The sequence below is a fragment of the Armigeres subalbatus genome, chromosome 2 (genome assembly GCF_024139115.2).
Source record: "Armigeres subalbatus isolate Guangzhou_Male chromosome 2, GZ_Asu_2, whole genome shotgun sequence".
NCBI lineage: Eukaryota > Metazoa > Arthropoda > Insecta > Diptera > Culicidae > Armigeres > Armigeres subalbatus.
In genome coordinates, this window is record NC_085140.1 from 431,019,407 (window position 1) to 431,042,852 (window position 23,446).

The window sequence follows — 23,446 nt, forward strand, 5'->3', positions numbered from 1 at the left end:
ACATGTCCTGTGGAAGTTATGATTTTGATGTTTTGGTGTTGTGGAATATATGACACGAAGATATAAATTTAGACCAAACTAAATTAAATTTACACAATTTCACACGATTAGATCCATCTACCTAAAATGAAGTTTACACTGTGCCACCAAAGTACTCTTTAATGGGTAAAAAAGTACCCATTATGAAGTTAACTAGTTCAACTTATAGATAGTAGAATCTATAGATGAGCGGAAGCATGGCTGAGTCGATTTTTTTGCCCGTGCACACGCGCATATGACGTCACAGCCCTTAACGTTTCCATTGAAATCGTGACGTCATGCTCGTTTGGAGACACGTTTGACAGTTCGTTTGGAGACAGAGGATTTATCTTCGCTCATCTATATATTCCACTATCTATAGTTCAACTCATTAAAAGAGTAAACACCGTTTACTCATTAATGAGTAAACGGCTTATCTGTCAGTTTCAGGCGTAATTTTTACTCATTATTTGAAAAACTTTTTCTCCAATAAAGGATGAATTTTACCCTTTATTATCCTTAAAATTTGTATTGTAATTGGCAAGGTTATTGTATTGCTATTCTTAAAAGCAGAAGAACATTAATTCGAGCATTTATCTTTATTTGATCATATTTATTCAAAGCAAAATACATACTATACATTTGTTTATTTGCTATTCGTTTAAGCATAATTGCTGAACAAAAATTTCAACTGGGTGCTTGCTTTTTTAGTTTCTTCTATTTGCCGGTGGCAGCTGCTGATGCGGCATATCCCTGCTACGGGTTCAGCTGCCAACCGATCTGTCCCTCCTTTCGGTCCAAATAACTCGGAAGCAAGTTAAAGCCATTGTTGGAAGCGCCAGCCAGAAGCAGGTCATTCAGATCGCTGGATCCCATGCACCTTCGCATGATGTACTCTGCCCGTTCTCGTGTGCAAAGATGGGAAAATGCAGCGAAGGTATGGGGTATCGTTGCTTCCGCACAGTCCAGATTGTTCGGCGCTTGTTGCTTGTTCCGGAAGCAAGCGATTAGAGTGATCAATGAATGATAGAGACGGTTCCTTACTCCGATCGGAAATCCTATCATGAAGCATTGTCCCGTTTTTAGCTATTAAGCTGCTTCCAACTGTATGGACGAGCTCTTGTCTCCGAAATTCTGAAGTGCTGGCAGAAATAGCGCCGAGCCGAACCGAAGATTTTGAACGGTGGTGGAACCGGCGACTTCCTGAAATGTCGTGTCCAGGACGGTGTAGCTTCTAAGGAGTTGTTGTTAGCTAGAAAAACAAGAGTTTAATTATATATTTTTTATTATATTTCAAAAGATGGGAACTTACTTTACTTCAACTGTATCAACATTCCTTTTAGGAGAATGATCTTTGATGATTATAATTAATATACCAAGGGATTTTTCACCCATTAAAGAGTAGTCTTTCCAAACATGTAAATGGGCACAAAACACTCATTATCGAAAAAGATTAATTACCCATTATTTTGACAGCTCCATATGCTGGTAAATAATGAGGGTTTTTTACTCTTTAATGAGTAATGCCAGGTTTACAGTGTAGGACATCAATTCAATGGGTCGTATGAATAAAAAGTACACTCTGAGAAAAATCTATACTAAATAGATTAAAAGTCATTCTAACTGGCTATTCGCCTGGTTGACCCCGTATTAGTATAAATGCAACATAAACGAGCTTAGTATAACTTTGAATTATGTTGAGAATGTATACTGTAGAGCAATCCTCATACTTTAGGTGGATTCTGCTGTAGCGTTGTTTTGCTTAGTATTGCGATTTGCAAATAAAATTAGCATTGCAGACAACCTGCAAGCAACTTGCACAGGAACGAGCTGTCAAAATTCATGCTGATTCGTCTGTTTTAGGCGTGTTATTCTTTGGATTCACGTTAGTTTTAGTTTGATGTGTACATCAGAGCAGTGGTGCTAACATATTTTACTTATTTTTCAGGGAAGTATGTCATACATTGGCACTTTATTTATTAGTTTTATGATACTTTCCTGTAAAAAAATAACTTTCTATCACAATATCTTAAATGTGGATTAAGAGCTCATTATATTTTGCTTAAATAGAATGACAAATCATTACGACTTCGATTATAACATAATCTTCTTGAAAGATAAAATAGCCAACAACACTGTATGCAAGATCTTTTGCATGTTTGCTGCAACCGAGGGGCGATGCACTTATGTATTTTTGATTCAGTCCGACGTATTGAATAATATTTCGATGTATTTTTCGTGTATTTCCACGTATTGATTGTAATAATGTATTAAACTGAATTAGAGTGAATTGTTGTGCATTAATGTAATATTTGTGTATTTTCTTCACATAAACGGATTGAAATCGTATTTTCGTATATTTTGACCAGGATTTTGACATTTCAGTGTTTACGATTGATTTCAAGTAAAAAAAAATATTATTTTATGCGCATCAAAAATTTTCTTCGATGTTTTTTTCGACATCGTTTGATTTAAACCATTGCATTTTACATTTAGCATAACATTTTTAAAATCATTGCATTTTACAAGCATTTTATTATAAATTTCGCTTGTCATTTCATCGAGCAAAGGGGTAGAATTCAATTCTTCCAATCTGGAGATTCGAATCCTATTCTCGCCCCGGTGTAGAATTTTTTTGAATAGAAAATAATGTCGACTCTTTGGGCGTAGTGTATCCATCTATGTATACCCGAATAAAATGGAATTATTCAACTATTTTTCTAGTAATCGTTTTTTGAGTATAGAAAATTAAAGCTGAATTATTTGAGGAATCATATGAAATACCGTACGTTAATTATACCACGAATGATATTTACGATAGCCCTTAAAATATTTAGCTTTTGGATGATACATCCAATGGGTTGTTAAGTATCGTTACCATTCAGAAACACCAACTTTTCCATGCATTTTTGCGAAGCAATTTTACCATGAATCATTAGTTTATCTTCGTTTTTGTTTCGTTCGATCATTTGGGGTTTGATTATATACAATAAAGACGATGAATAGTATGATTTTTTGATGATTAAGCTATTCATCCAAATTAAACGCTGTGCGATAATTATGCAATTATATGATAACTATATTATAATATGTATACTATTTTACATACCACAATACAGGGTAATATTTAAATTTGGGTGGTTTTCAATTTTCTTAAAATTAAGCCAACACAGGAAAGTTGCTATTATTGCTATTATGTTGCATTTATTGTCTTAGTTTTTTACATAGTTTTCACATCATCCATATTTTTGTTGGAACTATTATCATTTTAAAATAAAGGGACGTTTGATCTCCCCCATTACCAAGCTGGATACTCCACCTGTGAATTATATTAAAACAATTAATCTACTTATTATTGTGGTGCTTTTCTTATGCACTATGATATGTATTTGGCAATTTTGAATCCCAACGCTTCCCCTTGAAATACATTTTGTATGAACCATAAAACTCGGCAGTATCCTCCTCTGCTGACTACTCTGCAGGATACCAGTTCCTAATGTCCTAAACGCAATGTAACGGAACGGCGACGGAAGTGGTAAGATTTGACAGATAATATATGGGCTGTTTGTCAAATCTTGCCATTTCCGTTGACGTTCCACTGCATTTCGTAGGGGACTTAGCACTCATTTGTTCTAAGGTTTGTTCCAAGCTTGGTTTCACGCCAAATATATATCTACATAGAGAGTACTGTATATTCACGACACAAAAGATCATGAACAGAACGTAGGTAGGCATAACATCTAGGTACCAAATCCCGCCAATCGGTTCAATAATTGAAAGATTATTGTGATTGGTCATACCACATACCGGTGTTTCAGCCGCATATTTTTGGGAGTGTTTTCATCAGACAGTCGGCACCGCCGATGAAAGCCTCTTTGATAAAGAAAAAAATCGGTACCGTGGCATGGTCTATCGCAATACCGTTCAATAATTGGATCGACGGTCTGAAACAACGTTATTCGCCGTATCACACAGAATATATTGAAAGGAGCATCACAAAAGATTATTACCATCTCAAGCATATCCTTTTTATTTCAACCGATTTGCTTATTCCTCGGCTTATTCCGCCAGCGCTGTATGGAGTGGCGTAACACCAGTGCCCCAGGTGGCATGAATCCGTTTAACTTTTCCCGGGTAGTGGATTCTATGAATAAACAAAAATGGGAGGAACTAAAATAAGTTCTCTTTCCGTTCTATTTAATAGAAATTAACTTACTTGCATTTTAGTCCTTTTTGTTTTTTGGCTCACCAACGACTTAAAAAAATTTTCCGGCGATCAACGCCGTCAGCAGAAATGTCACTATAACACTGAAAATAAAAAAAATCTTTTTATGCGGTCGGGAATAACTACCCAAATAATATCAGGTATGATTTTTTTCCCGCATATTATTTTTCATTTCCCATTCTAGTAATGATTACTATAACATGTATAATTTGCCAATAATTGTGTATGATTATGTCGGAAAATATATTTATCATATGATTGTATATGTATCGTACAAATAGTGATGATTACAAGGGGAATGGAGAGTCTATGATACTGATCATTTAGCGTACGATTTATTTCTATGCGGGTATCCATTGTGCTTGTCAATCGAATTTTATATCCATGCCATGTATCAGGCATGGAAAAACTTTCAATTATGAATTGTGGAAATGTCGGGAAATGGATACAAATGCTATAGTATAACACTATTTGATTCAAGAAGTATATTTTATTTGAAGTTAAGCTTCTATATGGAAACTACAAAGGTAAATTTTTATTTTAGACATAGACGCAATAATTTTAGATTTGGTTAAAACATGTTCATTATATTTTACATCTCTCTGTTCTCATATTTATGTGGTATTGGATAATGCAATCCAAGTCCTGAATATGTTCACCGAATCAATATGGTGAATATGAACCCCCCTCGATGCACTGATGTTTGTATTAATCACGTCTCGGTGAAAATTCAACAGTCGCATATGCAATGTTGTTGACATTTTGGACCTCGGCTGTTGATATCCGACAAACCAAATTTAGGATCACTGCTCCTGATCTTAAACGTGGTTTTTCGAATGTCTGAGATGATTTCTTGTCTGAAATGCAAGAGGATTGGCAGATCCTCGAAATGTGTAGCAAATATTGGTTTGAAATTAATGAAGAGGATTCTCTCGCACAGTATGAACAGACGCTACCAAACTTTTATTTTTTTTTCAGGCCTGCGTTTTCTTGCGTAATGACGATTGTACCCGTATTTAAATGCATTTGATTACATTTTTGCACTATTTGCATTAAAATATGATGTTTGAATTTTCGTGTAATGATGTGTATTTATTTGTATTTTGTGGATTATTTGTATTTTTTGTGCAATATTTGTATTTCCGTGCATTATTTGTGTTTTGTGCATTATTTGTATTTTTATGCATTATTTTTATTCGCGTACACACTTAGCTCATTTTACAGTATTCGGTAAATTTTACCGAAATCTCAACAGCAGAACTGTTCGGTAATTTTTTTTACAATTTTTTTGTAATTTTTTCCATTGCTCAACTGTCAAAATCACCGAAAATCAGTAAAATTATTTACCGAACAGTTCTGCTGTTGAGATTTCGGTAAAATTTTACCGAATTCGGCGATTTATTTTTAGTGTGTATTTTTGATTCATCATTCGATAGTAGTGAACCGCCCCTCGGCTGCAACTTCGTGCATTTGGCGAACTCAACGCAAATTGCAATAATTGAAAACGTAACGAAAACACATATCATACAAATACTTTATTTTCCTGTTTGATTACATTATAAGTGAACTATAATTACGAATAAAAAGCAGAGCGTAGAAATGACGAATGATAACTGTTGTTTTACAGCTGGCTAGCTTACACCGAAAATAACTAACGGTGGGTAAACTATCTGCCACCGGATCATTGTGAGTCGAGCTGGTATCGCCACAAGTTTTTCTAAGGCTATCAGTAATCGCCTCTCAAAAATCCTTCCACCGTATCCAAGTCCACTCCTTCCTGAGCACATTTCGTCTAAAAGCGTAGATTCGATTCATGAGATTTTTCCATAAAAATACAATATGTGACACACTGAATCCGTTGATCGTCATCATCGGCGAGTATAGCCGGAAAATGCAGAAAGAGAATCAATTTAATATACGGATTAAAGATTAGTAAAAAGTGTTACCTTTTTGCGATACAATTATCCGGCGGTTACATGTTCACAACTGACGTTAACACAAAATGATTGTTTTCAAATCACAAGAATGCACCGAAAGATTTTCAATACACAAATCATTAAAAGATTATCTTTTATTCTTAGCTAGCATAAATTTTAATCTATTGATAGTTTAAATTGGAAAAATATCAAAAAAGCATTAAATCTAATCTAAACACGATTTTATATATTTCTGAGTAGCAAAACTCAACGCTTGTATAGCATCTACTCAAAAATAAAGTCCACAGAGAAAACTACATGTTTGATATGAATAAAAACTTTTTCGAACTTATGGCATATGCTACATTCGAACTTAGCTTTTACTACAGTTTACTACCATTTACTACATGCAGAAACGTCAAAACAAAATAGACCCCACGATGACGATGATGATTTCATCATTTTTTTGCAGCAAATCAACAAAAGACATGTCTGCTTTGTTTGTTTTTCTTAAATTGGACTTCTATTTTCAAGAACAAAGCCGATTCGCTTCGATTCTGATGAATAATTTGCATTTTTAACATGAGTAGCAACGTCTTGAGCAGACTACAAGAAATCAGTAGTAAACTCTTCTTTTATTCATACCGAAACAGTTGTGTGTAGTATGTTCGAAATGTTTAGTGTAGTAAAGTCTCTTTTATTCATACGAACATGTTCCACAAGTGACGTTTACTACTGAAAATGTAGTAAAGTTGAACTTACTACTTTTTATTCATACGACCCATTGAAATTTATATCATTATTAGCAGTCTTCAAGGTGCAACATGTGTGAGATGTTCACGTAAGTTTATGCACCCAATCAAACATTGCTTGCTATGTTTGAACTTGCACATATCAATCTGAACACGAGCCTGAACTCCGATACACCCAGGCGCAATGTACAATGTTCAAACATCGAGTTCAAACTTGGGTTCAAACATGTGCGCTTGCACACGAGAATGCTATGCTTGGGTAAATGAATGGGTTGCTAGGGAAACTATTGTTGATTCTTCACGTTCCCTAGCCTTGTTATTCATATCTCGAATAAGAGAATTTAACTAAACTTCAATGAAGGTATGATTGAAAAATTGAAACATATTTTGCACATTTTTCGCACTTGCATAACGAAGCGTTTATAGAGGTGAGGTCTTGATTCAGGCCTCTCATTCACGACGCCTTAGGTTCGAATCTGCTCTGAGCGAAGCTTTTTGTTCCATTTGCGAGGTTCTGAAAGCAATTCTTCTTAGGATTTCGGGATTCTGCAACCACCAAAAAACTGATTAGTTCATATTTCTAAAATTTTGGGACAATATTTTTCTGACACGTTTGTACCACGCGGTGGTACTTGATAAACATACCGAGAATCTGATGCGAAGTTCTGGATTGCATAGAGATTTCTTTATTCTAGGGAGAGAGGGGTTTCGTCCTTTTTGAAGAACCTTATGATCAACGGGGCTTCAATTCTAGTTTCGTATTTTTTCAGAATGTAATAATTGAAGATTTTATCTTTTATGAGAGCCATGTAGTTTATAGGACTTTAATGTTTAAGGATTTGTGGGCTCATTTTTGACCTGGAGCTCCATCGTTTGTGATTTTTCTTTGTATTGTATAATGTCATCGGCGTATTATTTATACAAATCAATGTAAAATACATTATGAACAGACCCCTACTATCTTTTTAAATTTCTATCAATTTGAATTTTTGGTTAACAACCAGTTCTTCAAACTCCCCCACTAAAAGTGTGTCTTTGAACTTTTTGGAATCAACATCTATATTTTATTCACGACATGTAAATCCCATCGTATCTAACAAAACAAAATGCATGCTTGCATATGTAATTTACCTCGTTTAGAACCTAAACGCAAGGATACTTTAAATAATCATTACATTGGAGGCTGCCGGTTGTCTAACTGGGCAAATACACATAATATTCAGTTGTTACGAACATTAAGAATAATATCTGAAGATGTTATGCAAAATGTTGAATAAAACAATTGTTGAGATATTGAGATATCGGACAAAGCACATACTGTGGGTAGGCGGTTAAGTATCTTATTCAGCTCATCCATCACTCGACAAGGGCTGGAAAGTGTCATTTATAAAACTGAAACTATTCATGCGCCATTTCTGAAAAACCAAAGACAGGGATTCAAACACTAGTGCACTGAGTGAACGCCAAACGAGTTACCACTAGGCCATCACCGCTACTCAAGAAGAGTAATCGCTTTACCAATATTAACAGATTAACAGCATGCTGTGTGTAAACTGATGTTTAAACTTCCATGTTCAAACCCGTGTGTTTGAACTTGGGCGCACACTCGTGTTCAAACTGGGTGCGATTTTGGCTCGGTTTATGATGAACTCGGTTTGGATCTAGTATGCATGTTTGAGTGCGAACTTGTATACGGGAAAACTGCACTTGTTTAAACTCGGTTCATGTTTTCGTGAAGACTGATTATTAGGAATAAATTAGTGTGAAAAAATATCGACAAAATTATAAAATTTTATATAAACGACTTTGAATGAGCCGAAATAGATGCTGACAAGAGATTCGTATTTTATTTATACTGAATTTAATCCGCCGCATTTTGTGATTCCCTCCATAGGGAAGAGAAAAACGGACACTTCTTAATTCAATACTCCGGGAGAGAGAGTTTCACGAGACACTTCATATTTAAAATTCCCGCACTCGGAACGTTATATGAAACTTGAGAAAGTCACGCACCGGCTTCAATGAAATCAACGAAAACATCGATTACACGCAAAACTAAAATTGGTCAGTCCGTGTGACGCTTGCTTTGATATATTTTGCTCATCGATAATTTTCTTGCGTCATGACGTTTAATTTTATTGTTATTTTGTGTGTAGTATCTGGATCTCCCTCCCAGGTTATTACAATGTGTGGTCACCAAAAAATCATTTAATCTAAAAATAATCGGGAAGAATGAAAAACTTATTCGTATCATTTTATAATATATATTTGACATTACTTTTGAGCAACAGAGATAAGAGATACCGAGATAATCCGAGAGAAATTCTCTATGCATATCTGTCATACCAGCTATCTGGTATGACAAATATGCATAGAGATTTTTCGTCGGATTATTTCCACGTATTCGTAACATTATATATTTCGTAGTATTTTTTTGGGGGTCATCATACTGTCCGCCTTCATTTGCATATTTTCACACATGTCCTCAGCTATAGATCCCGATGGATCCAATGCTTCTTTTCGATGGCCGTTTTTCCTAATTTTAATAAAAACACATTGGAGATAGCGTATTTTTATATTTTATAATATATGCCCGCATAATTACAAACTGTAAATGGATATTTTCCCGTGCGTTCGGCCACAGTATCCTTTACTGTTGACAACTGTAAATGAACAATCTCATGTAAAGTTTCAACAGTTTGTGGTACGGTTATTTGACAAATAACAGTATGTTGAATGGGTTGTTAAGTTATGTCACCATAAAAAATCGGCCGTTTTCGCGTGCAAAATTTCCGCTCGACAGTACACGCAGAGGAATGTATTGTAGAAACAACAATAATCTGGATCAAATTCAACAATAAATATTGTTAACTCAGGGCTAATAATATTTATTGTTTGAGTCAATCCATAATATTGTTGTTTTTACAATCAAAGCGATAAAATGAATTAATCGACATTATTGTTGAATCAACAATATTATTGTTGAAACAAATATCTGTGTATTTTTAATTCAATGCAACTTTCTCGATTGATTCAACAATATCATATTGTTGAAACAATAATAATGTATTTTAAGATTATGTGATTATGTTTTTCAATAAAAATGAAAAAAAAAATCTTGTCGAGTTAAACACTACTTTATTCTTCATTTATTAATAATATTTTCACATTTTTAACACAATCATAATTACGTCGATCCCTTCGCTACACACGAGAGTAATAGGTCCGGAGAGAGGAATGCCTTTTCGATAGGAAGTCGTCATGGGACCGTAAACTTGCATGTTGAACAATATTCAACATGATTAAACCACTTGATTTCTGTAACAAAATGAATAAATGTGAATATCAAAAAGTTTATGCAACAATCGGTGCCAATTTTACCTGTGGTTAATCATAGGAAACAATTGCACTTGCACTTTATTGCTTCACTATAGTATTTTTTTGCATTTAGATTCCACTCTTAAACTTCAGATGCTGGATACGCATAAAAAAATACACACTTACTCGAAATCGATAAATTTCAAAATAATAATATATATTGTTAAAATAACAATATTATCGTTGATTCAATTACACAATTTTGTAGTTTTAACAATCAACTCCTTTTGAATCAATAATAGAGTGATTATTAGAACCAACAATATATTTTTTTGGATTAATCGTACAAAATTATGCTGCGTGTATGATAAAATGTTGACATATAATGCAGGAAATATAAAACTTTTTAGGAACAGCATGTTGTACATTTACATTTAGTGATGATGTCGAGTAGTTATGGTTGAATCGACCGAAAAATATTAGATAACCGCAACGTAAACTGTGAAGGTATATCTTACATCGTAATAATGATTCTGACCATATAACATGTTGTTTTTTATTATGCGGGTGCTTACCTGTGATTAGCATAATTAATGATTACCTCGTTGATTACGATAAAGGAATAAGCTTTTTGGCAACATAAGTTACGCACAATTGTATAGAAAATGAGATGTTTTCAGACAAATGGCATCTGAAAATGCCCGGAAAAGCAAGATGAAAAAAATATCCTGATCTGTTTGTTATCACAAACATAAACGAGCAACCTAATATCTGGTAGAAACAGTCTGATCTTTTGGTACATAACAACAACAAAAATATTGATTTGGAACTACAATAATGCATGTTGAAACAAACTGAAATTTTGGTTTGAAACAACTTAAAAAACAGCTAGATTCAACCTTCATGCTTTTATAAATACAAACAACTTTTGTTTAAAAACAAATTGTTTTTATAGTTTGAAAATTTACCAACATTTTGGTTGTTTCAAACTAAGCTGGTTTTTCTCCGTGAACTTTATTTTGGGTAGATGAGTTTAACCGTGTACTTCACTGACGATTAAATTTTTAAGTGTGTATAACAATTTTATAGCTGGCTAAAAAGCATTAGTTCCACAAACATACATAAAAAAATCTTGCATAGAACCATCAACATAAAATGATAAAAATATTTAGCATAAAAATCATCTGATTTCGTGGATTTCGTATAAATACAACAAAAACACAACTTCATACTGATAAGTATTTTCAAAATATAAAAATAATAACTTGAATAATATACGACAATCTGTTAGTGTGCAGTGTTTAACAAGCCGAAGAAAGGAATTTTATAATACAATGATCAAAATTACGAACTATGGAAGGAACTGATCTAAACAGGATTAGTTAATATTATATTTTTTGAAACCATTTACGAACGCGAGTGTTCAACTTTAATACTGCGCAGTCCATTCCCATAACATTTTTTTCTGCCATCATGTTACGAAAATTATCTACAAGTACGTACAATATCGCATTAATTTGAAATAATTTTTAAAGACTTCTTTATTTTCAGTTAAACCCATTGTTCCATTCGTTCGACAGTATAGTGTTTGTGAACTTCCCAAAGAGCTTCGCCAAATTCAGCAAACATGTTGGAACTTTGCGGAACGCGAGCTCAAACCAATAGCCGCCGAATTAGACCACGAAGAACGTTTTCCTTCCATCCAAATCAGCAAGCTAGCAAATCTCGGTCTGATGCGAGTCACGGTATCTCCCGAATATAATGGCTCGAATCTCAACATGCTGGCCATGTCCTTGATCGTGGAGGAACTTTCCAGGGGCTGTGCCAGTACGGGAGTCATCGTATCGATTCACAATTGCTTGTACGCCGATTTGTTGAACCGACTCGGAACAGCTGACCAGAAGGACCAATTTTTTACGAAACACTCTAATGATACCATTGGGGCCTTTGCGTTGAGTGAGTCTGATGCAGGATCGGATGTAGCTGCGTTGAGTACGACAGCTAAGCAAAATGACGGTGGCGATTGGATTTTGAATGGGACTAAAACCTGGGTAACGTCCGCGAAAGAAGCCAAAAGTGCCATCGTTTTTGCTACTGTGGACAGAGCGTTGAAATATAGAGGAATTACGGCTTTTTTGGTGAATTTTGAGGAGGCGAAAGGATTGACGATCGGTCGAAAGGAGGACAAGCTGGGAATACGGGCAACTTCGACGTGTAGTTTACATTTTGACAATGTCCGCATTCCGAAACAAAGTGTACTTGGTGAGGTTGGTGGAGGATTTAGGATAGCAATGGAGCAGTTGGATCGAGCACGCATTGGCATTGCATCACAAGCTCTGGGTATCGCACAAGCAGCTTTGGAAACTGCAACGCAATATGCCGAACAGAGAATTGCTTTTGGTGAACCGTTACTGAGATTGCATTCCGTTCAAGTGAGGATCGCCGAAATGGCGGTGAGGATTGAAAGTGCAAGGCTGCTTATCCGTAAGGCGGCCGCAGAAGTGGATCAAGGCAAGCGGGCCACCAAAGCGATATCAATGGCCAAGTGGATAGCAGGAGAGACTGCTACCTTTGCTGCACACAACTGCCAACAGATACTGGGTGGTATGGGGTACGTCAAAGACATGGCAGCTGAACGCCACTATAGAGATGCACGCATTACGGAGATCTACGGCGGCGTAACTGACGTTCAGAAGCTCATTGTGGCTGAACATGTGATACGGGAACTCCAGCATAAAAAGTGAATCCAAGATTCTGTTGATATTGAAAGGTAAGTTGTTGATATAGGTTTCATCGTGGTTCAGGGATTATTTTTTTTATAAAAGTATCTTTTAAAGATACAAAACAGTTTTTAAAAAACTTTCAATATATATTTTGTTTTGCATATATTTAATCCAGTGAATTCTCTTTATTCGATGTTTGCGAGAAGGTAGTAAAAATGATATTTAGTCGTTGTAATAATGATCGTAAGACCACTTGAATATCGAATAATGTGCATTCGGGGTACTTTGTAAAAAATATATATACAGACTAAAAGAAAGCCCTTCCTTCTCAATAGTTATGTACCAAATGATACGACCAAAAAGTAAACTTTAGCGTATTCCCGATAGACTTAGACGAGGCACGACTTTTATACTTTGGCAAATGCAAACTACAACTGTCTAAGACGAATTTAGTACTTTCCTACCATAAGGAGTAGGAATTTTCAACATATTAATTCCGCTTGATATCTAAATCAACGCAAGGATGTGCCAGCTGAGGTTAAAGGCCGTTTCTTCAACTATTAGCATCATCATCGCGCACTGCCCACGCAAAGGGAGACCCGACGACGAGAAAGAAGCGTTCTACGCACAGCTGAAGCAGACATACCACGGATGCCCACGATGCCCAACGATGTATAAACTTCGCAGCCTCCCGCGGAATGGTAGTTCGAAGCACCTTCTTTCCCCGCAAAAATATCCACAAGGCCACATGGAGATCACCTAACCTAACGGAAAACCAAATCGATCACTTTCTAATCGACGGTAAATTCTTCTCCGACATCACGAACGTCCGCACTTACCGCAGTGCGAATACTGAATCCGACCACTACCTCGTTGCAGTATGCCTGCGCTCAAAACTCTTGACGATGCATACACGCGTCGAAGTCGGACGCCGCGGCTTAACATTGGGCGGCTACAAGACGGTAGACTAGCCCAAGAATACGCGCAGCAGCTGGAAGTGACACTCCCAACGAAAGAGCAGCTAGGGCGCAGCGTCTCTTGAAGATGGCTGGAGAGATATTCGATCCACCATTGGTAGCACCGCAACCGCTGCACTTCCCTAGTAACATTTTGGCTATATACTGGTTTTAAAACACTCTTGTAGAGCAAATTATGGTCTTCAAGAGCGTTATAAAACTTAAAATGTTACTTGGGTTGGCACGGTGCCCCCGGATCAGAGAAACGACTGGTATGACGGCGAATGTGAGCAGTTAGTAGAAGAGAAGAATGCAGCATGGGCGAGATTGCTGCAACACCGCACGAGGGCGAACGAGGCACGATATAAACAGGCGCGGATCAGACAAAACTCGAGGAAAAAGCGCCAGCAGGAAGATCGAGACCGTGGAGAGACGGAGCAACTGTACCGCGCTAATAATACACGAAAGTTCTATGAGAAGTTAAACCGTTCACGTAAGGGCCACGTGCCACAGCCTGATATGGGTAAGGACATAAACGGGAACCTTCTTACGAACGAGCGTGAGGTGATCCAAAGGTGGCGGCAGCACTACGAAGAGCACCTGAATGGCGATATGGCAGACGAAGATGGCGGTATGGTGATGGACCTGGGAGAACGCGCGTAGGACAGAATAACAAAGCCCTGGGGTGGACCAACTACCAGGAGAGCTATTTAAACACGGTGGTGAGCCACTGGCTAGAGCGCTGCACTGGGTCATTACCAAGATTTGGAAGGAGGAAGTTTTGCCGCAGGAGTGGATGGAAGGTGTTGTGTGTCCCATCTACAAAAAGGGCGATAAGCTGGATTGTAGCAACTACCGCGCAATCACATTGCTGAACGCCGCCTACAAGGTACTCTTATGCCGTTGACTAGCACCAACTGCAAGGGAGTTCGTGGGGCAGTACCAGGCTGGTTTTATAGGCGAACGCTCCACCATGGACCAGGTGTTCGCCACATTCGCTGCATGTAAAGAAAAAAACTTATAAGTTATGGTAAAAAAAAACCCAACTTAATTCACCGAGTGGTGATACTGCCTTTCTCGCATTTAGCCAAGACACCAACCTTATATGGCGCTTATATAGTTCGATTCCATTTTCTTAATAACTTTTAAACGTAATGGTCGATCTTTATCAAATTCAATAGTGATCAACAAGGCTTTGTCCCCTGTCGAATGCAACTTGTTGCGAGAAAATCGGTTAAGAATTACTATATGAAAAATTGGCTAATGTTTTTCGGTTTTCGTGTGCACACACACACACACACATACACACGGACAGACAGACATTTGTTCAGTTCGACGAGCTGAGTCGATTGGTATATAACATCATGGGTCTCCGAGACTTCTATAAAAAGTTCGATTTTTGAGTGAAATGATAGCCTTTCGGTACTACTTTGTTGTACAAGAAAGGTGGTTTTGTATTTTAGAGTGCTTATTAATGGGTTAGTATTGACATTATTTTGATGAGACGATCTAACCAAAATTTCTGCTGCTTCTTCAATGGATGTAAGGTTTATAGGGTGGATTATTTTTATTGTACCTATTTGGATTTTACACGCACTTTCCTTTATGAGTAGTAATGGGTCGTTTTGTAAATTTCGTATTGCAAGTTTCTGGCCCTGACTTGACACGATCGTCCACATAAGCAATAAAATTATTTCGAGCTGTAAATTAACAATTGTAACAGGTTTTTAGTATGGTTAAAGGAGTCGTAAGAATGGTATTTATATAGTATGAGTTACTGAAGATTTAATTCTAGGTTTTCCTCTTCCGTTTTAATTTAGATTTATGAATTTTTATATTTCTCCTGTCCACTAAAGTTTTCCTCCTATTTGTTTGCACGATTTGATTTTTGAACTTTATTCTCCTTTTGTTCGCAATGCCTTGGACTTTATTATAAATTTCATCTCCTGGTTGGAATACTGGATCGTCTTCCCTTTTCCTATTTTTGGAATCTAATGTTCTGGCCTGATTATACTCGAGTCTGGCAATTACATCATCATAAATTTCGTTCCTGTGTTCTAAGATCCGATCTAAATTTATTGGTCTTTCTTCGCCATCTCTTATCCCTGTAAATACCTCTATTGGTTTTATTTTTGTTATTCCATGAATGGTAGAATTGTAAAGAGTAGTCGCTAATCTGTAGATTTCTTTATTAGAGAGATCGTTATACTTTTCCTTAATGCAGAGAAATATTTCAGAAAGGGTAGAATGAAAACGTTCCACTGTTCCGTTTATTTCACTATGATTAGATGGGGTAAAGTATGTTTCTACTTGGAGTCTCTGAAGGAGTCCTCTTACTTCGACAGAGCGAAATGCAACTTCGTTGTCACAAACTATTAATTTAGGGGTTCCATAAGTCGAAATCAATTTTACTAGGCCACGTTTGACATCTGGAATTGATCTAGACTTAATTGGGATGAGCATTGCAAATTTTGAAAACTTATCGACAGCAGATAAAAATAGGTTAGGTGATGATATAAAAATGTCTATGTGTAAAATGTCGAGCGGTTTCTTCGGGATTGGGGTTTCTGCAAGTTTAATTTTGTAAGGGTTCCTTTCATATTTATTTTGAAGACAGGTGTGGCATAGATTTATGAAGAGTTGAATTTTCTTACGCATGTTGGGAAAAAAGTAGCTTCGGATGATTTCGTCATGGTTCTCATCGGCTCCTCTATGCGCCCTCTCGTGCGATTCTTCGATCAAAAGGTGTTGGTCTTTTGCCGTTTTTACGTCCTGTAATAATTTTTGCGTTAGTTTTATTTTGAAACTTTTGTTACGGGAAAAATGTTTGCTGTAAGTTATCTGTAGTGTATTGATCCACCTCTCCGGGCAAAGTATTCCGTTGATCTTACTTGGGTGCATATATTCTCTCAGTATTCTCATCGCCACTGGTACTCCGAAGGTAGCCCTAGTGATAATACGTCGACTTATACCTGGAAAGATCTCTTCAATAACCTCTGAATTTGTATTACCAACTTTAATTAGGATCTGATTCTTGAAGTGATTAAGCGGTTTCTCGGTCATCTGAATAAGTCCCGCAGCATCCGAGTCTGCTGAATGGATTGTTTCGTCATCCGAGGAGCTTTCTTCCTCTTGATCATTTAAGTTCACATCATGTGTTATTCGAGACAAACCGTCAGCAACGACATTTTGCTTGCCTGGTCTGAACTGGATGTCATAATCGTATTCGCTTAGTCTTAACCTCCACCGTACTAAACGATCGTTTGCGGTTTTTAGGTTCAGCGCAAAAGTTAGCGGTTTGTGATCAGTATATAAGGTAAATTTACGACCAAATAGGTATGGTCTAAAATATTTACATGCCCAATCAATCGCTAGGAGTTCTTTTTCTATAGTAGAATAGTTCTCCTCCGTTTTTGTGAGTGTTCTGGATGCATAGGCGATTGGTTTATCGTGCCCAATAGGCCCTTGCGATAATACCGCACCTAGTGCATAGTTGGAGGCATCCGTAGTAAGGATAAACCTCTTACTAAAATCAGGGTATTGCAGTATTTGGCTGCTACTCAATATGTTTTTACATCTTTCGAAGGCAGACACAAATTCCTTTGTGTGTTTCACGGTTTCGCCTTTACGTAGTTGTTGGGTAAGTGGTTTAGCTATCTTTGCGAAGTCTTTTATGAACTTTCGATAGTATCCCATGACACCTAAAAAGCCTCTCAATTCTTTTTATTATTTGGTAATGGCCAAGTTTTAATAGCGTTTACTTTCTCCGGGTTTGGTTTTACTCCTCTGGAGTAACCACGTGTCCTAAAATGCAACCGCTTTCTGAAGGAACTCACATTTATCGAGCTATATCCGGAGGTTATATTTTCGAAGGGTTTCGAGGATTTTCTTGAGATTAATGAGGTGTTAAAGGAGCTGCAGACTAGTGGAATAGATGATGATGTCATCCATATACACTAGACATCTTACACCGATATGTTCCTTGAGCACGTTGTCCATTACTCTTTGGAATGTCGCCGGGGCGTTCTTTAGCCCAAAAGGCATCCGAACGAACTCGAAGTGCCCTCCATCGACACTAAAAGCAGTTTTCTGAATGTCTTTTTTGTGAACTTGGATTTGATGGAACCCTGAAGCGAGATCTAGGGTTGTAAAATATTGACATCTTCCCAACTTATCAAGGATATCGTTTATGTTGGGAATAGGATAACGATCATCTATAGTTTTCTGATTAAGCTTACGATAATCGACTACAAGAGGCCATTTTCTTGTACCGGATGCATCAGCTTTCTTTGGTACAATCCATATTGGAGAATTCCAGGGGCTATTCGATGGTCGGATAATCCCTTGATCTAACATCTTAGCAATTTGCCGCTGAACCTCTTCTCGGTGACAGAAGGGGTAGCGATAATTCTTAGAGTAGACAGGCAGATCATCTTTCGTATTGATCTGATGTTTTATTGCATTTGAAAATGAAAGTTTCCTTCATTGTCATGCATGACTTCTGGGAACTGTTTCAGGAGGTCAAGGAGTTTCTCTTCCTCTTCCGAATTCAGATGATCTACCTTGATTTTCTCCTTTACAGATGCTTTAGGAGGCATATTCTCTTTACTGGCTTTACCAGGTTCGGGAGAATATTGTTCAAAATTATAGAGCTCAGTAAATAAGGCCTCTCTGTCAATATTGACATCTACCTGTTTATTACTGAGATTTATTAGAGGAAATGTAGTTCGACCGTTTCTAGCACTATATACTCCGGAGGGTATAACTACATGTTCCGCGACTGAAATATCTTTTTCGATGAAGAAATCTTTGTTGTCAATTCTAACAGGGAATTCTTTTACAAGAACTTCTTTTTCTTGAAACGTCAACTGTTGCTCAGTAGGATTTTTTTTTTAAGTGGTATCGTTATGTTATTCAAGGTAACAGTGTTAGATGCTGTGTCAATCACGGCGCCCATGGATCTGAGAGATTCAAATCCAATGAGTCCATCGAAAAAATTGTGAAATCGAAACAGGTAAAATTTTTGATTTGGCAGTCCTTTCACAAAATTAGTAAAAGGATTTAGGAAGGTGAATTGGTCAATTTTACAGGTCCCACTTATATTATTGACACTTTGTGAAGGTCCGCTTTGGATATAAGTCTTCGGAACGATTTCCGGGACAATATAATTTTTATTAGCCCCTGTATCAATTAGGAACTTATAGCTTTTATTATTTTGTCTCGGTATCTCTAAGTATGGAAGAAAGTTGTTTGTTATTTGGTTTCCTGCGGATCTAACTCCGTACAAAAATTTAGTTCTTCTTGGGGTTCTTCTTCTACATCAAGGAGTGTGGCTAAACCATATCCTTGTTCTATTTCTGGTTCTGGGTATTGTTGGTATTCATGAACATTTTCGGCTGCTTGCGTTTCCGCAGGCATATCGTGACAGTTTATTTGTCCTGTTTTCTTATAGGGGACAACCTGATTGTAGTTCTGACGAACCGCTTGGCCTGAAGGGTCGGGTTTTATGTTTGGTAAAGCTTGAATTTGGGGTCTGTAATTAAAAATAGGATTTGTTTGATTTTGGTTTAGTCTGGCTTGAAATTGGGGCTGATAATTAAAATTCGAATTCTGTTGGTATGCCGGGTTGAATCCTGCGGGCACAAACCTTTGAAATGGCGGTCTGTACGCCATCTGTGGAGGTGCGTATAATTTATGTTGATATGTGGGTGTAAAGTTTGGTGAACGACCAAATTGTGGTCCGTTATTGTGTGTTGTTGGTTTAGCTTTCGGAGGATCAGGTGAATGTTTATGATTTCTCTCTCTTTTTCGTTGAGAAGCATTAAATTGCTCCAAAGTGCATGGTGGGCCTCATTCAAATTAGTGGGACGCGACGCTCTAGTGAGTGTCGCGTACGGTTCATTCAATCCATCTATGAATGCGAGCTTTATCATGCATTCATAACTGGATGTTAAAGTTCTGGAACATTTCCTAATTTCCTGGTCCAGCATAATTTTTGCAGAAATGTCTGCAAGTAATTCGCGACATTCCTTAAAAAATTCGTCAACAGATTTACTGTTCTGTTGTAAATATGGAATTTTCGTAACAAGGGTCCCCAAATCCCTTTTATCGCCGAAATAATCTTCAAGCGTTTTCTTAATTTCGTCCCATAATACGGGAGTGTGATTTTGGACTAACACATCATTTGCTTCACCAACAATTTTATCCCTAATGATGCTGTACCATAGCGGTAAAGCGGTTGCCTCATCATTAGGCGTCGGACATAATTTATTTGAAAAATCAATTTTGCTGTCCACAGAAGTTATCCAGTTAGAAAGTAATTTAGGGTCTCCACTATAAGAGACAATTAATTTAATTGCATCAGGGACTTTTGATGCGTCAAACCGTACAGCATTAGATGATAGAGAAGGCGATAGGGGTACTGTTGATGCACTGGTTGCTTGAAGAGCGGCAATTTGTGCGGTTTGATCGCGAGCCAGCTGAGCTTGCCGTTCAACTAGTTCGGTCAGTTCGTCAATCTGTGATTGTAAATCGCTGGCTGATTGAGATCTTGTAGTCATTCCGCTTGTAAAACTAAAATTGAGTTGCTGTCGCGCACACAAATTTCACTTATCAATGTATCACTTATTGGTTATATCGATCACTTATATTAATTTCAAGTCACTTGCAAAAAAAAAAAATAGTAAATAGTTGTAAATTTATAAATTGAATTAATTAATTAACTTAATTTTACTAATGGAATCGCTTACCTCGAATCAACTGGTATGCTGCCAATGATGCGCCAGGGCGGGTGAAGCTGTCCGTGTGGTTCGCTGGGGTGGTGACGTGTTTCCGCTGAACTAGTCACTATAATCACTTTTCTTCCTGATCCTGGCACTGCACTTAAATCCGGACGAATCACTAGGTTTTCCTGATCACTACGGCAGGCACTTTGGATTTTCCAAACGCGACGCGGTGGCTAGAACATTGAAATCACTCCCCCCTCAGAATCGACTGCGCCAGTTATAATTTGGGACTACCGGATAGACTTTTTAGAAAGAGAGCAACTTTAAACTTCACAGTTCCACACTTGGGAAAAGACTAACTTTATTTATTTATTCCAAAAGTTACAAAGGCCTGACTTGGAAGAGGGATTGTGCCTAGCTAAGTTATTTATGAAAAACAGATATCGTCGTCTGGTCCTCGTGGTCGACGTTTGTGCTGATGTGCCGAATGCGTAAGTGGGGCAATTGGTGCTATGTGGAAGTTGATGAGCCAGCGGGTTCTTGTGACTGCTTCAATGTTGCCAATTGCAGGAATAGTTGTTGTTGTTGGGGAAGATCCATTAATTACGTAACGCAAAAATTGGGCATTTTCAACCCCCCCTCCCCCCTATGTCACACTTTTTGTATGAAACGTCTGCAAATTTTGTATGGATCGTCACACTTTGACCAACCCCCCCTCCCCCCTCAAAGCGTTACGTAATTTGTGGACGCCCCCTTGTTGTTGTTGTATATTCTTGATTTGATTTAATGATCCTTGGATAATGTCCGATGTTGATTGATGTTCAGGGTTGGAGGAAATCTGTTCGATAACTTATATATATATATATATATATATATATATATATATATATATATATATATATACTTGAGTCGAGTCAAGTACGAGACACTGAAGACGGCCTTACTGTTGAGGTCGAAATACGTATCTGTCAAGATACAATTAAGTGGTGGAATTTCAATAGGATTGTACAAACTCGTCTTACACGAAAAAAAATCTTCATAATGATTATATTTGGCAAAACACATACATTTTTGCCATTGTGTTTTCTTAATAAATTATATGCGTTTTTACAATGAGTGTCATGAGGCATGTCATAAGATAATCATAACATTATATTAATACATTTCATGTCTTTCGTAAATACGTAATATTAAATGAAAAAATGCCATCCTTACGATTGTTGAATGAACTTCATGAAAAAAATTATAAGAAAACGATAAAGTTTGTTAATGCTTATTATTATTATGGTTTCAATGGTTCACATACTTTTTGTTCTTTGCTTTAAAAAAATAATCTAAGGTACATAGAAGAGAACATACTTTTTATTTTTATTTTGTACATATATGTCTACTCAGTATTTTGCAGGTATATGATTTTCAAACTTCATTTTAACTGCTAAAAGTGGCCGGCATACTGCCAATTTCACATTGTTCAGGTCCATTGTCCTGTGGTCGTAGCCGGATCTTAACGTCGAATCCTGAAATTCTCCTTCTTCTGTCGGTCACCTAACCACTACCCATCGTCGAAGCGGGATAATAATTCGGGAATTGTGCTGCTGCTGTTGAATACAGTTATCAGCTCCATTTGATCTCTGCTTTGCCAATCTGCTTGCATCAATCGGAGAGTTCTGATGCCGCAGCTAGCTTGCTGCTACTGCCGTTTTACTGATACCCTTCGATTCTAAACAATTTGATCTCGGCGGTATTAGAGCGCTCCAATTGGTCTGATTCAGGCACAGGATTGGCTGAGAAAAAAGATCCGCTGGAGTTTATGTCTATAATAGCGGCACCATCATCACCGATAGGTGGTACATACACCTACCCTCTATTCTGCGATGTGAGATTACGACTCATTCCGAATAAGTTTCTGAACGTTTCTGTACCACCGACAAAAAAGAAATGCTCATCAGTATAATTTTATTCCTTATGAATAAAGATAAATTATTTCCATACCTGTGTTTATACCCATGTTTTATAAAATTTGAAAACTACAATGCAGTCCGGATAATTAAAAGCCTAATAGGTACGCCCGTAAAGCTTTTCTGTAGGAAAAAGAAAACAAAAATATACCAGGATTAATACCTAATAGATGGGAAATTCTATTATTGCGCTTTTTGCACTTTATAAGAGTTCTGCGAGATTTTTTTTCACACAGTCATCTTTTTCTCACACTCAATACACTAAAAAAAGTTTGATTTTCCGTGTTTAATATTTGTGTGTGAGTGCTCAATTTGAAAACAAATAGACGTCAAGTCATGGCGGGAATCGATTTAGTGTACACGCTTACATATGACTAACGAGTAATGGGTTATAATTGGGTAAATTTCAGTAACAAAAATCGATCAACCCGAAATGAGAGTGGGTGTGAGAAAATGAAGCGGGCAAATCACAATCTACACATAACTCTTCAAATTGGTGAAATCGGCAATATTCAAATCACAAATTAATTACCTCAATCAGCGCGGCATCCTCTTCACGTCTTCAAATCGCCATGTTTGTTTTCTATTCCATTACCAATCGAAAGTATAAGTCAAGCTTTATAATTTTTTGCCATTTAGCGAAACTTATACTTTTCATTGCGATATGAAATACAATATATGTACACGCTAAATATTGCCGATTTCACCAATTTGAAGAGTTATGTGTAGATTGTGATTTGCCCGCTTCATTTTCTCACACCCACTCTCATTTCGGGTTGATCGATTTTTGTTACTGAAATTTACCCAATTATAACCCATTACTCGTTAGTCATATGTAAGCGTGTACACTAAATC

The 23,446-nt window shown here is 37.0% G+C and overlaps 1 protein-coding gene and 1 long non-coding RNA gene across 2 annotated transcripts; one reads left to right on the plus strand and one right to left on the minus strand.

Annotated features, from left to right (window-relative positions):
- Nucleotides 1-11,278: 11,278 nt before the first annotated feature.
- LOC134217942 (short-chain specific acyl-CoA dehydrogenase, mitochondrial-like) lies at nt 11,279-13,113 on the plus strand. The gene is made up of 2 exons (XM_062696788.1): nt 11,279-11,724; nt 11,781-13,113. Exons 1-2 carry the CDS (start codon nt 11,703-11,705, stop codon nt 12,971-12,973), a joined length of 1,215 nt encoding a protein of 404 aa, XP_062552772.1. The 5' UTR covers nt 11,279-11,702; the 3' UTR covers nt 12,974-13,113.
- An 8,860-nt stretch (nt 13,114-21,973) lies between these two features.
- Nucleotides 21,974-22,832, minus strand: LOC134217944 (uncharacterized). Its single transcript, XR_009981191.1, has 2 exons — nt 22,626-22,832; nt 21,974-22,549 (listed from the first exon to the last, which is right to left on the minus strand). It is a non-coding gene; the product is annotated as an uncharacterized LOC134217944 (long non-coding RNA).
- Between the last annotated feature and the right edge of the window lie 614 nt (nt 22,833-23,446).

What these genes read in the sequence shown, in the direction of transcription:
- LOC134217942 (XM_062696788.1), top strand. Translation starts at nt 11,703, where the DNA reads ATGTTACGAAAATTATCTACAA. An exon ending in GTTACGAAAATTATCTACAA is followed by an intron (nt 11,725 to 11,780) that starts GTACGTACAATA and finishes CTTTATTTTCAG; the next exon opens with TTAAACCCATTGTTCCATTC.